Source organism: Nymphalis io, chromosome 9, assembly GCF_905147045.1.
Source record: "Nymphalis io chromosome 9, ilAglIoxx1.1, whole genome shotgun sequence".
Classification (NCBI taxonomy): Eukaryota; Metazoa; Arthropoda; class Insecta; order Lepidoptera; family Nymphalidae; genus Nymphalis; species Nymphalis io.
In genome coordinates, this window is record NC_065896.1 from 7801243 (window position 1) to 7824111 (window position 22869).

The following is a 22869-nucleotide window of genomic DNA, read 5'->3' on the forward strand; positions in this document are numbered from 1 at the left end:
TAGATTAAAACTATCTAAGATATGTTTATTGCAACTAATTTTTGCAGCTTTCCGATTAAGAATGTAAAAAAAATACAATATTATTAGAGAAAATATTTTTTAAGTTGTTTAATAAAATAGGTTATAATTTAATCATATATATAGGTATAAATAAATATTATCAGGGCAAAATACACACGAAACACATAAACTACACTAAAAGCCGTTGAAAGCAGAATGTCGAGACGTTTGGAAATTCATTACAGTATTGCTATCGGTCAGAACCGCCTGTTTCGTGTCACGAAAACATTAATGCTCGAAGAATTCGCCCTTTGAGTATTGCATTCACTTGAGAATATATTATTCATCTTTGAAATTTTCTAGATGAATTCAATATCTTATATCTTATATTTAAAAATGGATCGTGGTATATCTGTTTCAGATTAATAGATTTTAAAAATGTTTGGCCGGTCACCATGAACGTTGGCCCAATTATTTATTTTTTCATAGAGAAGGATAGAGTGCATATTAAAGTTAGCGTACTTACGGTGGCATCACTATATATTAACAACAATATAATGTAAATTTATGCCTAACAATAATAATTAATTTGATAGAAACAGTGAAAAAAAAATGTATTAACGCGAGAGAAACAAATAAAGAGAAACTTGTACCTAACGCCAGGCTTCTGTCTCTGCAAAATCAATTCATCCTTCCATCAGCAGAGTACGCTTCTATAATAAAATTCCTCAATTATTTTGATCTTTGCCAATTAATGCTCTGTTAAAATAGGGGCCATATCAGTTATTTTAAGGTTTAGTCTCTATAACGGCATCAATATTTATATATACCCTTAACCTCCTACTAAATTATTGGAGCATAATTATAAGACGTTGCTTTCACTATTTTTTCAAGTGTATATTCTTGCCTTTGATTCACACGCTTATCCCTTAATCTTCTTACAAGATAAAAAAAGCGATTATTCCTTCAAAATAATTCAACAATAACACAAACAAAATCTATATAATAATTCTTTAGTTCCGTTTTTCAAATAAACATCCATACTACAGTGACGGCCTGTAAATAAACCACTACTGCACAAAAGCCATTTTTCATATTGGTGTCGGCTTGTAACTTAAATCATGCTGCTTCACTTCGGTTTGAGATATATGAATATACGTGCAATAAAATGATATTCGAAGCATGCAGGTATCCTTATGATGATTTCCTTCATCACCAAGCTTAAATAAATTATAAACACTAAGCACATGAAAACTTCCGCATCCGGTTATCCGTTCCGAATTTGAATCTGTAACCTTCAATGAACATCTACTTGTTCTAGCTATTGAGCTATCGGCTGTTGAAAATACTAATATAATTAAAAATATTTGAATACAAATGACGTCTTAACAAATTATTTCTTAATATAAATCTATAAAAGGCTTAAATTTTTTTATGTCTTTTAAATTTTATAGCATACTTTGTACATAAATGTCAACAGTAACGGTTACAGTAACAGCCTGTGAATGTCCCACTGCTGGGCTAAAGACCTCCTCTCCCTTTTTTGAGGAGAAGGTTTGGAGCTTATTCCACCATGCTGCTCCAATGCGGGTTGATGTCAACACAACATACTTATGCATGTGTGGACATTTTATAAAATATATTACACCTACATATGTGTTTTATGCATTGAAATAGATATATAACTATTTTTGAGATTTATTAACGACATGTTAAGTATATAATATTATATGTGTTTACACTTGTTGGAGTTTTGAAGCACATAAACTAATAGTTATCCTAAATTTTCAAAACGAAAGACCTAAATTCGAAACATCGACGAAATAATAGCAGATAAAATAGCATACCTAACGAAACGAGCTAAAATCGCTGAACAACGTACAAAACACCCTCATTATCACTAATATCACCAATCAGGATTAAGTAAGTTTCCCTGCGTTGGATAAAGACTAGCATCGAGGATAACGAGTGTATTGGTCGTTAATATATGAGATAAACCTCTATGGGTTAAAAGTGTGTCCATGTTGTCGAAACGCAGGCGCTTGCATTGAATTAATATGGATTAATGAATATGAATTTAAATGAAATTAAATAACTATTTCTTTTTTTTATAATTTTGTAAAGATTGTATATTAAGATTACGATTCTCTAAATTTTTAGTACTTTCATACACAGACAAGCTATTTACATTATATAGCGAGGCACGAGGCAGCTTTATAATTTATACATTATTTACAAAAATACAAGGTGTATTTTACCTTGCCATATTCGATAACAAAAATAAATTACAGCTACAAGACGAATGTGGACTTTTTGTATGCAATTAAAAATAAATAACTTTCACGTTTAATCATACTTTTTATAAAATTTCATCTGCACATTTTTTTAATACGTTTTTTCCGAGATCCGCCCTCGTTATACGAGAGATGGAAATTAATGATTCTTTCTCAACGACAACGAGACATGTTTTTTAAAGCACGAACTACTGTCATTACATTATACGACTTGATTTATACCTACTAAGCTTTCGAAATTCGAATAATTTCGAATTTTATAAAAGTGACCAAAAATAATGTAATGTAAATGTAAGCTGTAATGGTTTTCCTTTTTATCCATCTTTTTGTTTCGTCAGGATTAATGAAAAAGCCAAATTGGTTTTTGAAATGAATTCGTTTATAGAAGGATATATTAGCTATATATATATAGCTAAAATATATTTAATTATTTAAGTAATCTTTCATAAAAATATAATTTTATATATTAATTAAATGAAACATTGGCATTGCTTATCCGTTTTTATTTTATGGTTAATTTTAGTAAAGGAATTTGACAGTTAGTGTTAATATGATATTTTTATAATACAATTAAAAATAAGAATCGTCAAGAGGTATACTATATTTATCATTCGGTAAATATAATTTATTGATACTACCGAGAAGTAAATAATTTCTTCGATTTATTTATTCTAGATATGAACGGTTTTAACCTTCGACACGCGCGGTCAAACTCTGTCTCGCCCCTCATGTACATCGCAATTACGCGGCGTATGAGTAGCCCCACTTCCACTCAGTCGACGCGCACCGCTCTAATTGTGCGCCCGATACCCGTTTCAACTTCAGTAAAAATAATAAATGCAAACATGAATATACTTCGCGTTCCGTGTTTTGTGCTACTGCTTGCGGTGACCATTTCATCGGAAGACTTAGAAAAACCTCATCCACTTTCTGATTCTTTTATAAATATAATAAATTCCAAACAAAACTCATGGAAAGCTGGTCAGAATTTTCCACCTCACATGCCATTAACGACGATCATAAAAATGATGGGGACCCTTAAAGATGATTTTATTTCAAAACTGGAGAATGTGCAGCATGACGAAGAGCTCATAGCGAGTTTGCCCGACAGTTTCGACCCTAGAGATAAATGGCCAAATTGTCCAACATTAAACGAAATAAGAGATCAAGGTTCTTGCGGCAGTTGTTGGGCTTTCGGAGCAGTAGAAGCAATGACTGACCGATACTGTATTTACTCAAACGGAACAAAGCATTTTCATTTCTCCGCTGAAGATTTATTAAGTTGTTGTCCTATTTGCGGCCTCGGTTGTAATGGGGGTATACCTACAATGGCATGGCAATACTGGAAGCACTTCGGTTTAGTTTCAGGGGGTAGTTTTAATTCTACTCAGGGTTGCAGACCATACGAAATAGCTCCCTGCGAACATCACGTTCCAGGCAATAGAATGCCGTGTAGCGGAGATACCAAGACGCCCAAATGCTTTAGAGCATGCCAACCTAATTATAACGTTCCATACAAAAAGGACAAAAGATACGGAAAACATGTGTACTCTGTAAGAGGTGGTGAGGGTAACATAAGAGCTGAGATATTTAAGAACGGCCCTGTTGAAGCTGCTTTCACTGTGTATGCTGATTTCCTTTCATATAAAAGTGGTGTTTACAAACATGTAGCAGGGGATGCCCTCGGTGGCCACGCTATTAAAATTATGGGATGGGGAGTCGATAATGGTAACAAATATTGGCTTATTGCAAACTCTTGGAATTCCGATTGGGGAGACAATGGTTTCTTCAAAATTCTTCGCGGAGACGATCAATGTGGCATTGAAAGTTCTATAATTGCTGGCGAACCACAATTTGAATAATTATTATGTGAATTAAAATAAACGATTTTTATAAGTTTTGTGCTTGATAAATTGTTTTTATATTTCTTGTTCGAAAAATATGTTGATTTTTTTATTTTAAAAACGTCGATTATAAACGTAACAACTTTTTGTTGATGTAATTATCTGAATTAATTTACTACTGCTGATGAATCTTTGAATATATGAAAATATTTTATATTGATTTTTATTATTTACAAATCTTAGGAAATACTTATACTTCAAGTTGAAAGAAATATATTTCTTGTTAAATAGATTCTTTAACGATTGAGTTACATAATTATTAAAGTTTTCAGAGTTATTTATCTCATTATAATTAGAGTAGAGTAACAGAGATAGGTACTTGTGTGTTGTATACTATTTGAGACGTCGTTAGGTCAGCAAGCATTAGATTTAATTAAGAAAATAAACAATAACTCAATAATAATACAAATAAATTAATTTGAATTTTGACCGTGACTTTAAAATAACATGCCTTATCTGTTACTGATACGTTTATTAAAAAAAGCTATCAGTTTATAAAATTCTTGTTTCTTGTCAGTCCTTTCGTTTAAATTAATTTTCAAAACTGATAAAAAAAATTGGATACGATTTTCACAATTTAGAAAGAAATAAGACTTCGTGCGTCAAAATTTAGAAATTAACAAAACTTATATATGTATGTAGATATGCATATAGTGTACTATTGCACTAGTGTTACTATTGCAGTTTTATTCACCTGGTATTTAATTTGTTAACATAGACTTAATAATTTAAAAAAAAACTCTCGCACAACTCAGCAACATCTCATGAGTACATCATAAACAAAAAAAATATTGATTCCTTTCAATTGTGCAATTATAATTAACATTAGAAAACAATTTATGGTATACACGTAAGTAAATAAATAATATGAAAACATGCAATTTTTTTATATTATATTTCTTCCTTGATATATCTTAAAATACAAACTAATATTTATGCATTGTATTTACTACATACGACTTATTGTCGGATTAAACAATACAATATAATAGAAATTGAACATGACAAGCATATTGTAAATTGTACCTAACTTTAGCTTCTATAATTGCATTGATATTTATTCTCATTATTTAAATTGAATATATTATAATTGACATAAATATAATTAACAAATGTAGCCAGTATTTATCTGTTAATTATTAATCTGTTTTAATTAAATATTGTTTTGATTTTGATTGGAAAAATCTGTTTGGTTTTTAGGTTGCCGACTTATTTAAGCTGAGTTATCATATTTGTGACGTCACACTGAACCTCATTTTTTTGTTAGTACCTACTTGTTTTGTTACAAAAATAGTAGAAATAGGTATGTGTCCAAGTAAAGGTGAGTCATTATTACCATCATTGTGAAATAGTAATAAAAAATCTAAGTTTGTAAATATTAAGAAACAATTTGGTAATCATTTTAAGATATCTTATACTATATACCTATGTAGGTACTTCAGATTGAGTAAAACATTAAAATAGTTAAAACCATAGAAGAAGACGAATTTTAGCAAACATATCAATTTCTGAAGTGTTTTAAGAAATCTTTATTGATTTCACTCTCATACTTGAACTTATTTATTTACTAATAAAAACTTGGATAATGAATCTCATATTTCAGTGCATTGAATTGGTCGTAGACTTTTTGATTCTACGGTCATTTACTGAACTGCATTTGTCTTGTGGCTAGCTTGTACGAGAAAATCATGAGACCCTGGTTCAAGTTAACTGGGGTCGTTAAAAGTTAGGTGTTTCTGACGAGAAATCTCAGGACAACCATAAGTTAAAGAAAATTGGTACAGTTACACACCCGTAACTCGAAAAGCAAGTAAGGCGTGTGTAGATTCTGCGACTGATCACTCTCCGATCGTGTTTGCATAGACTAAGCCTACCTGTGTATACCGATCTGTATTTACGCACACGCTTGTTTTACATCATAATCCATCATATTGAATTAATATGACTTATATTATGACGATGCTCAAATCTCAATTACTAATTACAGCCCTACTTGAAAAAAGTTTATATCGCATATGCTACTAATTAGCATTTTCAAATCAACTAATTTCCAACGAAATAATTCAACAATTATTCACACGTTTACAATTTTATGAAATTAATAGATATCAGATATATTTACTTTTTTTTATACTCATAATATATTCCTACTTAAAGTAACTTAAAATGTTATTAAGCACAAATTTTAATTTAGCTACTTTTAAGATTAACTATGGAATAACGATGCATTAAATTGCCAAAATTTATTTCGTATTGATGCATATTCAATTTGTAAGCATTAAATTGTCAACTATTATTGCAAAAAGTTAAAGAATATTTATTTATTATTTGCGCGTAAAGTTAAACAGTAAGGCATTATGGCTCGCGGGAAGTTAGTTCTATTAAGCAAAGTAGGCTATTAAACTGTACTCGTGGTGTATTCGCTATGCGATTGAAGAGATTTAACCCGACCGCTAAACGGGTAGACTTCGCTTAGTGTGTAGAAATTTTAATTAATTGCGAAAACGCTTCCTTCTTTTTCCACAACTTCCCTTGTTCGTTGTTAAATGAAAATTAAACTCATTTCTTTTAACAAACTTGCGAGTGTATTACGAATAAAAATGCAGCCGTTATCATTCTACTTTTCGGAGAGCGTTAAAAAAGAACATTTTTAATTGCACGTTATAATTTTTAGTATACATTTTTATATTATGTGAACCATTATCTATGCTAACATTATAAACGCGATGTAAATCTGTCTGTCATAGACTCCTTTTTTATAACCGACCCAAATACCAACTTTTCCCTCCTTATCGTACATACGAACACTTAGTTTAATATATTTGCTATGGTTTCATATAAAAACTGCAAAAGCCGGGCAATGACTTCCCCTGCCACCACGCTGCTGAAATGTTACAGATTTGTTGATGTAGGTACCACCCACTCATTAGAAATTCTGCTGCAAAACAGCAGTACTTATACTCATTATTGTGTTTCGGTTTAAAGGATGAATGAACCTGTGTAATTGCAAGCACAATTGGCATAACATCTTAGTTCCCAAGATTGGTGGCACATTGGCGATGTACCGATGGTTAATATTTCTTATATCGACATTGTCAAATTATTAAAAAAATAATAGCAACCACCTTTCTACCGTTATCATCAGCCAGTTATCATACGTAGCATTATAAATATAAAATACAATATATATACATATAATAATATAAAAATAAGCTATTTTTAGGTTACCATTATTTATTTAATAACGTTTTGGCTTATAAAAAATCACATCTTTTTATTTCTATTTTGCGCTTATTATGATCTCATTTAAAAATAAGGCTGGTCCTACAAATCCCTCATGCCTGGCGAACCCTAGGTACCAAAAGATTATTAAAAAGCATTATTTGGCTATTACTTATACTGCCATGTTTAATAAAGCATAACTCTGAACGGACTAACATTTCAAACTTGGAGCCATAATAACTTTTGTTCAGCTCGGAAATACCTATCCAACGATTACACGTGGCTATTGGAAGTGGGACTAAAATTTGCATCCCCCTTAAACATATGGAAATGAAAAAACGGTATTTTTAGGTTTGAACCCGAGATCTTCGTTATTAAATTTTTATGTAATTTATATTATCAATTTAAAATAGTCTTACTAATTATAATAATGAACACGTATTTAGTAACTACTTTAAATCAGTTTTTGAAGTAGAAGTGAATCAACCCGAGGTTGATTATTTAAACAAGCATAGTAGTCAGTCCTTAATTAGTACTATTAATGTATCATGCCGTACCATTGAAAGATATCTCTCAAAACTTGACTCGTCTAAAGGCAGTGGCCCAGATGGATTACATCCTATGTTTTTAAAACGATGCAGTAAATCTTTATCAATCCCTTTACATTTACTCTTTAACAAATCCATATATTCAGGCATACTACCACCTGTTTGGAAAAAATCGCTTGTTGTTCCCATTTTTAAAAATGGAGATAAGCATATTGTCAAAAATTATCGTGGAATATCAATGTTATCTATCATACCTAAATTATTTGAGAAGATTATTTACGATACTTTGTTTCCTTTAATAAAACCTCTGCTCATTACCCAACAACATGGATTCGTAAATAAAAGATCAGTTGAGTCTAATCTTGTTGAGTTTCTCGATGTTGTTCTTTCAGCCATGGAGAGAGGACATCAGGTTGACGCTGTGTATACCGATTACTCAAAAGCATTTGATAAAATTCCACATACGCTATTAATTAAAAAACTTGCATATACTGGTATACACGGCGATTTGCTAAGATGGATAACGTCGTATCTCCGTGACAGAACTCAAGCAGTCGCTGTCAAGGGACACATTTCTAGTTTTGTCCCCATAACATCTGGGGTTCCTCAGGGCTCTCACCTCGGTCCCCTATTGTTTAACATTTTCATTAATGATATACTAAAAAATTTTCAAAATCCTGACATACTTCTATATGCCGATGATACAAAACTATTTAAAATCATAAAAAGAAGTGATGACTGCTCAAACTTGCAATATGATTTGGATATTTTAGTGCAATATTGTTCATCTAATGGCCTACATCTTAACTTTGAAAAATGCAATGTAATAACATTTTCTAGAAAAAAAAATCCAATTTTATTTGATTACACAATTTCCAATCATTTAATTAAGAGGGTAACCGAGGTTAGGGACCTAGGAGTGCTTCTAGATTCTAATTTATTATTTGACAGGCATGTGAATAAAATTATCGCAAAAGCTTACAGTATGATGGGTTTCATATTTCGCCAGGGAAGAGACTTTAAGCATATCAATACATATAATGTGTTGTATAACTCGTATGTAAGATCTAATTTGGAATTCGCTTCAACGGTTTGGAATCCACAATACTCTAAGTATGTTATGGCTATCGAAAATGTTCAGAATAAATTTATTAGAAGATTAACGCGTAAATTTGGGTCTAATGCTATTAATAAGCTTAATATTTTATCGCTTGAGAAACGCAGGGAATGCAAAGATCAGGTTTTTCTTTACAAAATTGTAAATAATTTTGTCGATTCAATGTACTTAGTCAACAACATTTATATCAAGTGCTCACATTCCATTGCCCGTTCAAAACATACCTTTTATGTCCCAATGTGTAGAACGAACTATGCTAAAAATCGCTTTTTAGTAAGAGCATGTGACAATCATAATAAACGCTACACTAGTATAGATATATTTAACGAAAATTTATTTAAGTTCAAAGAAGCTCTAAAAAACTGTATTTGTCAGTAATATACTTATCGTTTTTTTTTTTTCTGTTTTAAATTATTTTTAATACTTTATTCATATATCTTAATAAATTGTTAAATAACTTGTTATCGTTAGGTTCACTCCATGTTTGTTTGTATAAGTGGAAACTTTGTTGGCTTAAGTGAAATTTATTTTGTTACTAAATTTTATGTATTATATTATGCTGTATGTTTCCCAAATAAATAAAATAAAAATAAAAAATAAAAATTAATGAGTATAACGAAATTCACTATGAAAATGGAATGAAAAGTTTCATGAAAAACACATAATTCATGGAAAATTAAATTAGAATCTCATCAAGTAACACATTCACATGTAACTCCGCGAGGTTTGTATTACGAGAGGGTTTTGAGCGTGACCTACAACGTTGCCCTTATGTACCACTTCAATTCTTTATGCAGTTTTTTTAAAAAGTCACTGAAGTTTTCATTTCATGGAATAGATTCGACTTTTTTGCTAAATTCCCGACTGGCTGCTATAATTTTGTGTTATAGTTAAATTTGGCGAATATTTTAGAGCGCTATAACAATTTCACGAAGTATATTTGTCATCTATTTAATATTCAACTTCTTCTCAAAGTAAAAAAGGGTTCCATAAAAGAAATAACTTTTATTTTCAATTAACACTTTATTATAACTACAAATTAATTACACATTCTGTAGTTTAGAGGCATAGAACTCACAATTTATATATAAGATAAAAGGGTCAGAGGTGTTTTGTTGATAATACACGTCTTATAATATATATCAATTATTTATATAAGGAATTTTACCTACATTTTTACAATACATAAGGTTACGACTAGATTTAAATTAGAAAACCTACACTCAATAATATTATCAACATATTACATAAATATATATTAAGGTTGAAATTATTTTTTAAACTAGTTAAGAAATTTCAAAAAAAAATATTTATTGTATTTGAACACGGTTTGTGTACATTTCAATAGACTTTTTACTTAAGCTTCACTTGTACGAAATACACTTATTTACGAAGCTCGAACGAAATACATTCTTATTGTTTTTTATTTTATTTTACAATAAAATGGCACCTGCGATAATTCATAAATAGTATTTTAGGGGAAAGATAATTATAAGTAACTTTGCTTCTAAAATACAGAAATATGATTTATATATAATGTTCTAGAACTAATATATAAATACAAGTAAATCTATTTAATTTAACCTATAATATCACAAAACATGACTGATCACTTTGTTTATACTTCATCAATACAGTGAACAACAATAACATATTATTTTGTAAAATCATATTTTGATCTTTATGTATATCAAGTTAAGATTTATATTTGAATGTACATGCGTGTTGTTCATAGTATCGATACAATTTTAATTGAAACCACAGATAATCATTTAATGATAATTATTAATAAAACATTTCGATTTATAATTACATTTTGACATGACAACAGATGATTAAAACTTATAATTTTCACGTCTGTTTGTTGCACATTAGAATGTTTTTTTTTATAACTCGTTTTTTAACCTATGTCAATGTTACATACCTAAACAAAAATATAATAATAACGCGTACATATGCCAGCATATATCAGTCTATAATATAAAGCTTATTTATATAATACCTACAATAAAGCTTGATTTAATTATGAAAATTACAAAACGCATCTCTTATGAATAGTGTTTTTTTTTTCATTTACAAGGACAGATATTAAATCCTATAAGATTACCAATAATACTATATCTTTACACAAAATTGGAATTATATAAACTAATTTTGGCCTTTTATTTTACCATGACGATTATAATTTTGTATACAAGTTCTTGCTAATTGTCATTCACTCAATCGAAAATCAAAACCAAAATTGAACTGTCAAAATCAATTGACAACCATCGAACTCTGCTACTCATAGACAAAAAATTTAACGTTCCAATCGGTGTTAAGTATATGGGATGTTGAATATGTAAATGTGGAAGAGAGACAAAGCTATTGTTAACACAGCCTCACAAAAGAGACAGGTATTGAATGCTTCGTCAATATCCCGATAATGGTCAATTTCTTGTGGCTTGTGGCATAATTCGTATTCCACCATTGTGTCTATGGCTAAGATTAAATATATATCATTAATGATTTGTAGCAATCGTGAAGTATATGCAATTTTGGATTAAAAAGATCCGTTTCTCGATTGGTGAATCGCAATTAGTCCATAGCTTGCTATGTCATACACATTCATATTAATGAAAAATAACCCTTTTATTCTTAATTATATCGCGTATACATGTAACCTCAATATAACATGACATGATAGTATAAATAAACATTACTGCATTCAATTATCTAAAGAGGTTATATGACGATATCAAATAAAAAATATAAAAAATCATCTTCAAATAAGCCGAGTAAAAATTACTATACGATAATGTTTTACATACATATGAATGCAAAAACAACGCGGCATTATCTTGACTATAAAAAACAATTACAAAAACAATAAAAAAAATATGATAAACTCTAAAGCAACAATTCCGATTTTAATAACTTTGATAACTGGTATTTTAATTACAATAAAAACTATTTAAATTACCGATGTCGTTATTAATCGAAATATATTGAAGTCAATACCATATGATTAGTATCAATTTGAAATTATTTCTAAAACGCTAGCGCCTAGGGTTAGGAACTATAGCAATATACTGGATTAAGCTTTTTATTGTGCAATAATTTATCTTTACAAATTGCAATCACATAAATTTTCATAGTGGTAAATGGAATGATTGTTTCATATAAATAACAAACAAAAAACAAGTAACGAACGTCTAATGAGAAGTGCCAAATATAAGTCAATTTCTGAGCAAATGTGGAAAGTGTGAATCTATTTTTTAAATCCTGAATCTAATGGATTAACCGACTAATCATCGATTAATGTTATATAAATCCGAATAATATAATCATCTAATAAAACAAAGTATTTAATTTCATCACGTATACACTTTTGTAAACAAAAATAAAACTAAAAAAATTATTTATATAGCATGGCTTCTCTTGAACTTTTGTTTTTCTTTTTCTTTTGTTTTTACTTGTGTTTGTCTTTTCCTTTTTCCTTGTGAGTGTGCAATAAAGTTGTTTAATAATAATAACAATAAAATATAACTTTGGCAAATCGAATTCAACAATTAAAGTTTTTTTTTTTTAAATTTCAAATCAATGTTTATTGGTCGGTTAATCTCAAAAGTTTTCACATGAAGTTTAGCCCTTATATGTACAATACCATTTATAAAATACTTACTCTTATGTCATTGAGTCGTATCTCGTATCTGACGTCAGAGGTTCCGTGTCGTCGCGTTGTCTGAAGTTTAACGCGTTTCGGAAACTGGCTCTGAGGCGTTCGGTGAATGTTTTGTAGTCGAGATTGGCTTGCTGTCCGAAATCAAAATCGGCCACTTCAACGGTATATCTGAAATTAATAAGTGGATAAAATTTAAATAAATTTGTTTGATTACACATAACATTGATTTTTTTTATAAAAAACATTTGCACATGATACAAAAAAAAATATTACTATTAAAGATACGTCTCATATGTTTTGGTCTTTAAGAAAAAGATCTATTTCTATAGAACTACCTAACTTACCTAAGGTGGACGAGCCACCTGATGGTAAGTGGTCACCAACGCCCATATTTATATATTGGCATTGTAAGAAATGTTAACCATCGCTAACATCGCCAGTGTGCCATCAACCTTGATAAATAAGATGTTATGTCCCTTGTGCCTGTAATTACACTGGCTCACTCACCCTTCAAACCGGAACACAACAATACCAAGTACTGCTGGTTTGCGGTAAACAATTGGAACGACAAAATTATTGTCTTATACATACATAATATGAAAAAAAGATATCTTTAAATTTAAAATAAACGTTATACTTTTCTAGGTAATTTATAAAGTTATCAATGTTGTTTTTTTTCGTTTACAGATTAGATTAAAGGACAAAGACTTCACAGTTGAGAAATAAACTGAAAGATAAAACACCAAACATTTAATACGAAATATTATTAATGATTTTTTATTACGTTATATCCTAACACTTATTCTAATGTAGTTAGTCGTAAAGTCGTATTTGATAATATTTTTCAAAACAATTTAGAGCGACATTTTAACGCATGCCAAGAAAAGGTTAGTCTATACTTATAAAACCGTTCGTCTTGTCTGACTATCAAAGCTCAGCCAAAACTACTGAGTGTCGATTCTTGAAGCCTGAATTTTGAACCATAAGGAGTTTTGCAACTTTAAGAGGAGATATGAGAGATATCTTTGTTGCAATATTTTATAAATTTTCCGGTCATTTTATTTTCATATAATATAAATATAATACAAACCTCGATCGATGTTGATAGTACGCGATACCGAAGACTACCAAAATAACAGCAACCAGACAGAATACCACCGGTACCACTATCACTGACAGCTGTGCATGCACCGAAGCTAAGAAAAATATATTTTTTTTATTTTTGTGGGATAGCTATTAGAACAAAAGAACAACACTATAAAGTTAACCTTAAGTTCTACACACACATTAAGGCCAGTAAAAAAAAATTGCCTTTGCTTTTATAGCTACAAATTTATTTACTTTTGGACAAAATAATAGAGACAAGTTTGGTCGTATTCAGAATTAAACTAGAACTCGTAAAAAGCTTTACTAAATGTTTAGTAAAAGAAAGACAATTAAAGAAATAAAAAAATACTAGATACCTTTATAAATATTGATGGTTGCCCTCGAAACTGTTTTACCGACTTCGTTTTCGATCACAACGACAACAGTATGCTGATCGCTATCAGAGAAGTAATGGACTAATGGAAATGCATTGGACGACGTCCTAGTATTGTATGAACAGGTCTCGTTTCCTGTCACATTGTACTGTCCCAGCTTGTATATAGCGCAATAGTCGAATGGTGGAGACCCTGTATACTTAACTTTTAAATTAAGTAAGTCTCCATGCTGAAGCCAGTTCAATCCAGTTATGTTTATCACTGATATGGATTCTGAAATATCAATCAGTATTAATGCCACAGTATTTTTTATTTACACCAAATAATAGTTATTAATTTATTTATTCTTAAATATATTCATATATGTTTAATATGTTTCACCACTAGATGGCGTTAATAGTATTTTAAATAGCGCTATCGTCACGCTGTCATATAAGCTGTAATGTTTTTATTAAGAATTATAAATTACTGATTTTCATTTGTGCCCATCAGAGAATATTTTTACAAAGTGTTTAGTGACGTGATCAATCTGAATTTAGATATTCAAGGCGTAGTTCCTTTTACTTACGGCTAGTAGAATTGTTTATGAGGTGTAATTTAGAAGCCACCGTTGGCTTCTTACGGTGGCTTCTATATATAAATAGGAGGGTAGGTAAATGTATGAAGATGACAGTTACTAGTGTTTCAATAAAAAAAAATGTATCAAATAGACAAGTCTACTAGAGACTAAGCGAAACGAATCGTCTTTTCAGTTTACAATAAATACACTTTAGACAAATTATTTGATCAATAGCACGAATAATATTAGCAGTGCAATTTTATCCCTGAATATGATTGTAAGCCATGATAAACCCAACAAAGGCGCTGACATCCTTAGGACTAATGATTACAGTGAAAACGAATCATATCAGATCAGAAGGTCCAGGGCCCTAAACCCAGGTTAGAACAGTAAAACGTCATTGGATTTTTTTGTAATGCAATTCTCAGTGTCTCGGAAATGACGTAAAGCTTTTGGTCCTGAGCTGGAATTCTCTCTTTTCATGTCGAATTGCCATTCCATCGATTATGAGACTTAAACTCGATTATAAGACTACAACTGAGGGAATATCAACTGCACAGTTGGCTAGTCTCCGTTGAGAATACGTGATGGAAATCGGTCGGGAAAACATGATTATCAATATTCGTATAAGAATTGATGAGTGCATCGTAGCCCTGAAGGACTCGCAAAGCTTTACGATTAAGTTTAGGTTTAAAGAATATTTATTCCCATAGACTAACGTCACTTATATGAGAACAATGTTAGACTTAAAATTAATTATTACATTATTCGAAGTGAATGATCTTTTGTAAAATAGTCGGCTAGTTGTGTCATAAATGTGTTAAGCGAGTTTACATTTCTTATATTTGAGGGTATTTTGTTAAAAAGTTGCACTCCTTCAAATGTGATAATTTTTTTGCCATAGTTCGATCTTATCTTTGGTAGAACAATGAAACTCGCTCGACGAGTGCTGCGTTTAGACTGTTGTTTTATTTTAGTAAAAGTTAGTTTGGTACGGACGCTTTTTTCAAGAGTTTTTTTGATACAGATGCAAATATCGTAAGTATATAATTGTCGAATATTCATTATTTTGGTTTCGGTATAGATTTTAATGGTTAGAGTAAAATATGGGTAATTAAAGAGTATTTTGATAATTTTACACGTTTTATAATCTTTGTGCTTATCCCATCTACCCCACCACTACAATTAGAATCGAGATTATTTATAATTTTAATAATTTCGTTATTAGTTGTTGGATCAAAAATAGATAATTTGGAATTAGTTTCATGGATGTTTGGTAAGGCATTGCTAATGTTTTCATGGAATATTTTTGGTATTTTTTGTGCTAAAAGGGGTCCTATTGTGGAAAAATATTCAATAAATGCATTACATATTTCGTGAGGTTCAGTAATTAATTTTGAGTTTAATAAGATTTTTGGAGGAGCACAACTTTTTATAATTTTGTGGTTTACTAAAGTGTTTACGCCACAAACCAGGAAAGATATGGAACTTACAAGTGTAAGTTCCACATCATCATCATCAAAAAACATTTCGTTTTTCGAACATTTGTTAAATAGTAAGATTCTTTTGTGTCTTCAATTAGTCTAGCTACATGATCGATGATTAACGCAAACTCTTCCTTCAACGTGTTATTTATTGACTAAATAATACTTGTGCATTCAAAGTACCTCTGATACTGATTGTTTCTTGATAATGGCCATACGTGTAGGTATCTCCAATTGGTACGATGCTTGAATTATGGCATATAAAATCTTTGATAGCATTCTTCTTTTTAATTGTTTTATTTGAGAGTGCTCTCTTATATAGTTTATGGGTAACATTTCCACTTGCCACATCTTTGATCGTTGTCGATGGTATCGTGCTTGACGGTACAACAGTTGTTGGTTTAGGAGTTGTTGTTGTGGTCGTTGTAGTAGTTGTTGTCGTTGTTGTGGTCGTAGTGGTAGTCGTCGTGGTGGTTGTAGTGGTAATTGGTGGCAATGGTTGGTTATTTGCAACAACCAAGGCATCAATGTAATGATCACTCATGACATCCTGGTACGTATAGTTTAATGAAAAATCTGCAGTTTGATCTATATATTGACAATCGATGAACCAATATGTGATGACCGTGGAAGCGTTTTTCTTAAGAAATTGTATCTCATTTTCAGGCAATTTAATATAATGATGTACAGTTTTGTTGACAGCAACGAACTTATTTGGCCTGTCCATGTCGTTCTGGTTAAGTACTAAATTACCATTTAATGAATCTGAAAAAAAAAGAAAACAATGAATTATGTCTTCAATATCCCATTATATTTTTTCTATAAGGATGTTAAATATAATTTTTTTTCTTAAAATGAATGAGATATACGATGGCCGATTTTAAGGAGGTAATCAATCGATGCTTGATTGTTTGTATGCTCCTCGATAGCTTTGCCGATTGTTAGCCGATTATTTATTTGGATTGAACGATTTTATCTCGACTGGTTCCATATCAATTTATATCAACTAGTGTGTTTGCGTTCTGTGTATGTTACTCGATATCTTCACATATCAATCAATCAATCAATCAACAGCCAATCGTTGTCCACTGCTGAACATAGGCCTCTCCCAAGGTGCGCCAAAGCTCCCTGTCATCCGCCTTCCGCATCCAGTTGGTGCCCGCCACCTTAAGGTCGTCGATCCACCTGGCTGGAGGGCGCCATATTATATACTATATTATACCATATCTTTACATATTGTAAACCAATTTTAATGATATATAATTTATGAAATATATTTAAGTAAGAAAAATTTGTGCGCCCAACTCTCGTAATAAAGCAGAGGAAGGAAGCTGAATTTATAATAGGAAGCTGATTGCGTTCCAGAATGATATGAAAGACCGGACGAGCTAGATTTTACAACATAAAAATTAATTATCAACTGCTATCCTGTGTTGTAGAACAAACTTTTGTATTTAATTAAATGTGGGAACACATTACACCAATATTGTACCTGTAGTTCTGGCTCACTCACACTTCAAACCTGAACACAACATTACTAAGATTACTAAGCATTGCTGTTTGCTTAGTAATTAATAAATATACAAAAAATATTTATACTTCTATTAAATCTAGACTACGAAACCTCACATAATGTCACCAGTGTGACCATCTGATGACTTTCGGATTCGTACTATTAGAATTTTTAATGTTTCACAACCCTTTATTAGAACTTTAGTAACAGCCTGTACATTCTGGGCTAAAGCCTTATCATTTTTTTGAGAAGGTTTAGAGCTTAATCCACCATGCTGTTAAGGTTGGTAGAATACACATGCAGGTATCCTCACTACGTTTTCCTTCACCGCCGAGCGAACGAATTTTACACACAAATTAAGCAAAATCGGAATTTAGTGGTGCTTGCCTGGGTATGAACCCACGATTTTCGGTTAAGATGCACATGCTGAGAGCATGCGCTATCGAGGTCATCTAGGCCTCTGAACCATGTAGGTTCTCGAGTTTAATTATTCGTTTAAGCATCTTAACTTTGTAGACGGCATTACAGATTATTGCTTTGTTGTATTCCCACAAATAACTCTAACATGACAATAGAATAGCATTCTAATAAGCAAACAAAGTACGGAAACGTTACAAGTAAAGTGCAGCCTTAATAGTTAAAACGTGTGAATTTTATATCTGTAATCTATGTTTTGTTTCAAATTATGCATCTAACTTGAATCATCAACCTTGAGAACTTCTATATATAAATACAATTGTATTAATAATAATTATTTATAAATATAAAACAAACTTCATGGCTTAAAATAACTTTCAGGAAAATTCCAGTAAAACCATAATACATAACTCAAACTATGTATGTTACGTTTGAAGATTCATTACCAAATAAAAAAAAATCTGTAGCTGTAGATATATATCCTTTTTTTTAAAAACATGTTGGCGAACTGGCTACTGTTTAGTGACCATTACCCGTAGACAATGGCAATGTAAGAAATATTAACTATTTCGTACATGGCCAATACGCCACCAACCTGAAAAACTAAATATAAGATATTGTGGCCCTTGTGCCTGATGTGTGTAGTGGTACTTACACAGCTTCATTCACCCATCAAACTAGAACACAAAAATACTACTACATAGTATGCTGGTTAGCAGTAGAATAAGTGATCAGTTTAAAAATTTAAAAATGTTTATGTTTTAAAACATTTCAGTACTTCGGTAAGTCTGTACTATACCTGTTAATTCAAAAGATGTACTGGATGTTGTAACCAGATACCATATCCCATAAAAGCTCTTCATAAGGTTAACTTTGACAGTATAATCTCCAGACTCATACAGGTCACGATGATACTCGACTACCCACTTTGAAGTATTTGCTGACTCAATAAACTGAAAATTTATATATATCACCATTTTATCAGACTAAATAAATTATACATTTTTTAATTTTCTTAACCAAAATGATATTAAGCTAATTTAAAATTTATGGGTAATAATAATTAGCGAATAACAAGCTATTTGTATTATTGAAATGATATATTTAGTTAATATTAGTTTAATCAATTCAAAACTAGCTTTAAATTATGTGCAATGTATTTATAGCTATAATTAGATTTGTATGCAAATATATGGTTATCACCTCAGCTGTATGTTGGGGTTGTGCATCATCCCAGAAGACGAATTTGAGACTCTCTCCCTCATAATCTTTTACAGTTGCTGTAAATGTTACATTAGAGCCACGTACAGCTGGACCGTCGCTTTCAATAGTTAATTTCAATCCCGATACTTCTGAAAAAAAAATTTTTTTATCAATGACAGGAAAAACAGTAAAGAGTAATTATCCTTAATTTTTTGGATTAAAATAATAAAAGTTAGACTGTTATAAAAATAAAAAATAAGAAAAAGCATACCTTTCTCAAAAATAAACATTAAACAAAACAGCAGAAAGAAACGAGCCATGATATATCTAACTCAAAAAAAGGATTATAAAGCACTAACAAATAGGTCCTAAATATGAAATAAGATAAATTTCTTATTACTTTAGATTTAATAAAAAATTTAAAGATTTATTAAGTTAACTAAGGTAAATATATTATGAATAAAATATTTTGCGTCATCATCTATTCTACACACTTTTACACAATATAACAAGTTGTCTAAAATTTGACGTAAGTGACAATTAAGATTGACAATCAGAAGTAGAATGTAAACATTGAGAAAACTTGTGCTATTAAAATAATTTTGTAAAGAGTATGCAATATATGAAATATTATATAAATATTTAATTAAAAATAAGATGCATCTGTAGTTGGCCCGCCTGGTGTTACTTTTTTTTAACTATTTTAAATTCCAATTTCTGTTAACACCTATATAATTTGAATTTTGAAAATTTGAGCTTGTGACCACGGACACTGCAGTGTTTGAAACTCAGAAATTTATAAAAAATGTTAAAATATACGTGATAAATCCGTAAAAAAATTATTAAGTGTTGTAAATATTATCATGTAAATAAAAAAACATTATGGTAACACTGCAATAGATAAATATACTTCTTCGTAATAGTTTTTAGAATTATTGTTAATTTAATCTGTGCCTGAAGGGCAAGAAAAGCAAAAGTTACTTCTTGTGATAGTTGTACTTGTTATTTTTTTTTTAACATTTTTCTAAACAATTCCTTTAGCATTTCCAAATATGTTTTTGTTGTGAATATAAAGTACTTAATTTTATTAACAAGAGTAAAGAAATTTATAGAAAAATGGCTACCGTTTTTGATAGTCCTTTCATTCGACAACGTTTGCATCGTTTGCGGCAGCGAGATTTCGAGTTAGAGGAAGATCAAAGATTTGGACGATGTGATTGTACGAGTTATTCCTATTTTGTGCTGTCCATGGTGTTGTTTTCAGTTGGTACCGTTATCACAGTATTAGCATTGGGAGATGCTGATGGATATATTCTCAGTAACTTGGGACACATGTGGCTCGTGGGACCTATATTTATATGCTCTGGAATGATGGTGGCTGTTAAAAGCATGTTATATTTGAGGAGAAAAAGTGTTATTCAAATGCTTTTGCATCAACGTGCAATTATTAGGGTAAGTTGTGTGAAAGTTTGTTTTTTAATTATCAGCTTATTTTTAATTATTTTGCTACGTTCACGTGCAAAATGATAATATAAATAAAGGCCATTGATAACTGTGGTTTGTGCATAAACGGTATTTTCTATTTATCTCAAAAAGTAAATATTCTATGACCTTAACCCAAAAATCTAATTTATTTTATCTCTTTGAATACAATACAGATGTGTGATAAACTTATGCAAATTTATCATTACTGAAATTGAAATATAAGTAAAAAGAATTTTCCATAATTAACGGTATACAAATAGGACCATTTGGACAAGATATAACAAAAAATCTTTACTATACTTTCTAATTTATTAATAAACTTGTTATTCAAACTATGTTTATTTATTGATTAAAAATTTAAAATGCAAATATATATTAAATGATTTTTTTATATAAACAGTTGATGATTTATTATTGACTGCCTCGTTAGCTTAGTGGCTAGATGTAAGGCCTGGAAATCGGTCTGGAGAACCTGTTGATTTATTCAGTTGAGATTATTTCTTATTATTATTATTAATCCGATAAAAAGTTATTTAGTTTTTTCTGTCGAAAATTCTCAGCAGATGGGATGTTGTAAGTAAGTACACTCCCGTACCACGGAAAGCATGTGAAGGTCTTGGTCTCACCCCTAAATTTTTTCCGGTTGAGGGGGATTGTGAGAGTGTTTAGAGAGTGCATCTGTGTTGTGTGGCAAAAATCAGTCAGGAGGACATAATTATTTATTTTACAAAATATTAATATTTACATTATGACATAAAGTAGAGAATATGTTTTATAGGATATGGCAACTGTACAAGCTGAACAAGCCTATGGAGCTCAAGTGCCTCGAACAGCTTCAAGTGCTACCTTACCTCCTTCTTATGATGCTCTAATATCAAGTGCAGTAATAAGCAAACCACAACCTTCCAGTTCAGAAATTCCACCACCAACATATGATGAAGCTATGTATTTAATTGATGAGGAAAAATACCATCTAGACAATAAAACTGTTAACAGCGCTAAACAAGAAACTAGTAACCAAATGGATTCCAACAATGATGTCAACAAACCTTAAGAACTTGTATTATATTTTGAACTTAGATATGTAAGCAAAACTTAATTCTTCCGTTTGTACTTATGATTTTACTTAAGTCACAGATTGTCTAGTATTCTCTGATGTGCCTAAAATATTTACTTGTAGGCAATATCATTATAAGGTGTCCTTTATTTACAATTGTAATTTAATCTAGGCTAAGATGTATTTGTGATTTTAATATTTCATTTTAGCTGGTGTTCATTGGTCTATATGTCACTGTGTGTCTAATTCTATAATCTTAAGTTTAAATAAGACATACTTTAATCCCACTCTAAATTTTAATAAGGACTTTTCATTCGAATATTATTTCTAATTAATCAATTTTTAAAGGACTATTAATGAACAATATCTCTAAATTTTTTTATATATATTATTTATTATGTGCCAATGTTTTTAAAAATATTAAACTAAAAAAAATAATTGTTATATAGACATATATTTATCTGTAAAACAGTTCCAGCCACAGTCGAGTAAAGTGAGTTTGTAATTATAATGCTGTCAATTTATTATAATAATTACAATAATCAATTTTAAAAATCAAATATTTAATAAAAGACATGATTATTACATTATGTTATATCAATGTATAAATGGGCATATATATTATATATGTAGTTAATAGTCATGAAGAAGTCAACAAATATCCAGTTAAGGAAGGAAAATGTGATCAATGCCAATAATTATTTTTTCTTAGTACAGTATTCCTTATTTCATTGTAACAAAATGAAGTCTGTGCAAACTTTATGCATTTTATTTTTATATAAATAATGTTAAAAGTAACATTAAAATCAGGGGTTTCCAACCAATAGTACATACCTTCCTAGGGGTTATGTAGATGTAGAGAATACTAAGTTTTAAAGAGGGCAAGTCGCAATGATTTAATATGTATATGAGCAGTGCTCC

The 22869-nt window shown here is 30.3% G+C and overlaps 3 protein-coding genes across 5 annotated transcripts; 2 read left to right on the forward strand and 1 right to left on the reverse strand.

Annotated features, from left to right (window-relative positions):
• The first annotated feature begins 3046 nt into the window (after positions 1–3046).
• Positions 3047–4627, forward strand: LOC126770592 (cathepsin B). The gene has a single exon (XM_050490065.1). The coding sequence runs from the start codon at positions 3047–3049 to the stop codon at positions 4154–4156; it is 1110 nt and encodes a 369-aa protein (XP_050346022.1). The 3' UTR covers positions 4157–4627.
• Positions 4628–10088: 5461 nt separating this feature from the next.
• On the reverse strand, positions 10089–19916 carry LOC126770554 (uncharacterized). 3 transcript variants are annotated; one of them, XM_050490008.1, is made up of 8 exons: positions 19678–19899; positions 19407–19555; positions 19003–19156; positions 16457–17038; positions 14213–14503; positions 13840–13945; positions 12750–12917; positions 10089–12563 (listed from the first exon to the last, which is right to left on the reverse strand). In XM_050490008.1, the coding sequence occupies exons 1-7, from the start codon at positions 19724–19726 to the stop codon at positions 12752–12754; spliced, it is 1497 nt and encodes a 498-aa protein (XP_050345965.1). In that variant the 5' UTR covers positions 19727–19899; the 3' UTR covers positions 10089–12563; positions 12750–12751. The 3 variants fall into 3 exon arrangements, with proteins under 3 accessions (XP_050345965.1, XP_050345966.1, XP_050345964.1); XM_050490009.1 differs by having other exon boundaries at positions 10089–12917; positions 19407–19552; positions 19678–19916; XM_050490007.1 differs by having other exon boundaries at positions 10089–12917.
• Positions 19917–20357: 441 nt separating this feature from the next.
• On the forward strand, positions 20358–22551 carry LOC126770660 (uncharacterized). Its single transcript, XM_050490168.1, has 2 exons — positions 20358–20858; positions 21670–22551. The coding sequence occupies exons 1-2, from the start codon at positions 20523–20525 to the stop codon at positions 21943–21945; spliced, it is 612 nt and encodes a 203-aa protein (XP_050346125.1). The 5' UTR covers positions 20358–20522; the 3' UTR covers positions 21946–22551.
• The last annotated feature ends 318 nt before the right edge of the window (positions 22552–22869 follow it).

Coding starts and splice junctions, on each gene's coding strand:
- LOC126770660 (XM_050490168.1), top strand. CDS start 20,523: ATGGCTACCGTTTTTGATAGTCCTTTCATTCGACAACGTTTGCATCGT. Junction 20,859..21,669: donor ATCAACGTGCAATTATTAGG/GTAAGTTGTGTG, acceptor TATGTTTTATAG/GATATGGCAACTGTACAAGC.
- LOC126770592 (XM_050490065.1), top strand. CDS start 3,047: ATGAGTAGCCCCACTTCCACTCAGTCGACGCGCACCGCTCTAATTGTG.
- LOC126770554 (XM_050490008.1), bottom strand. CDS start 19,726: ATGGCTCGTTTCTTTCTGCTGTTTTGTTTAATGTTTATTTTTGAGAAA. Junction 19,556..19,677: donor AATGTTTATTTTTGAGAAAG/GTATGCTTTTTC, acceptor TTTTTTTTTCAG/AAGTATCGGGATTGAAATTA. Junction 12,918..13,839: donor TACTATCAACATCGATCGAG/GTTTGTATTATA, acceptor TATTAATTTCAG/ATATACCGTTGAAGTGGCCG.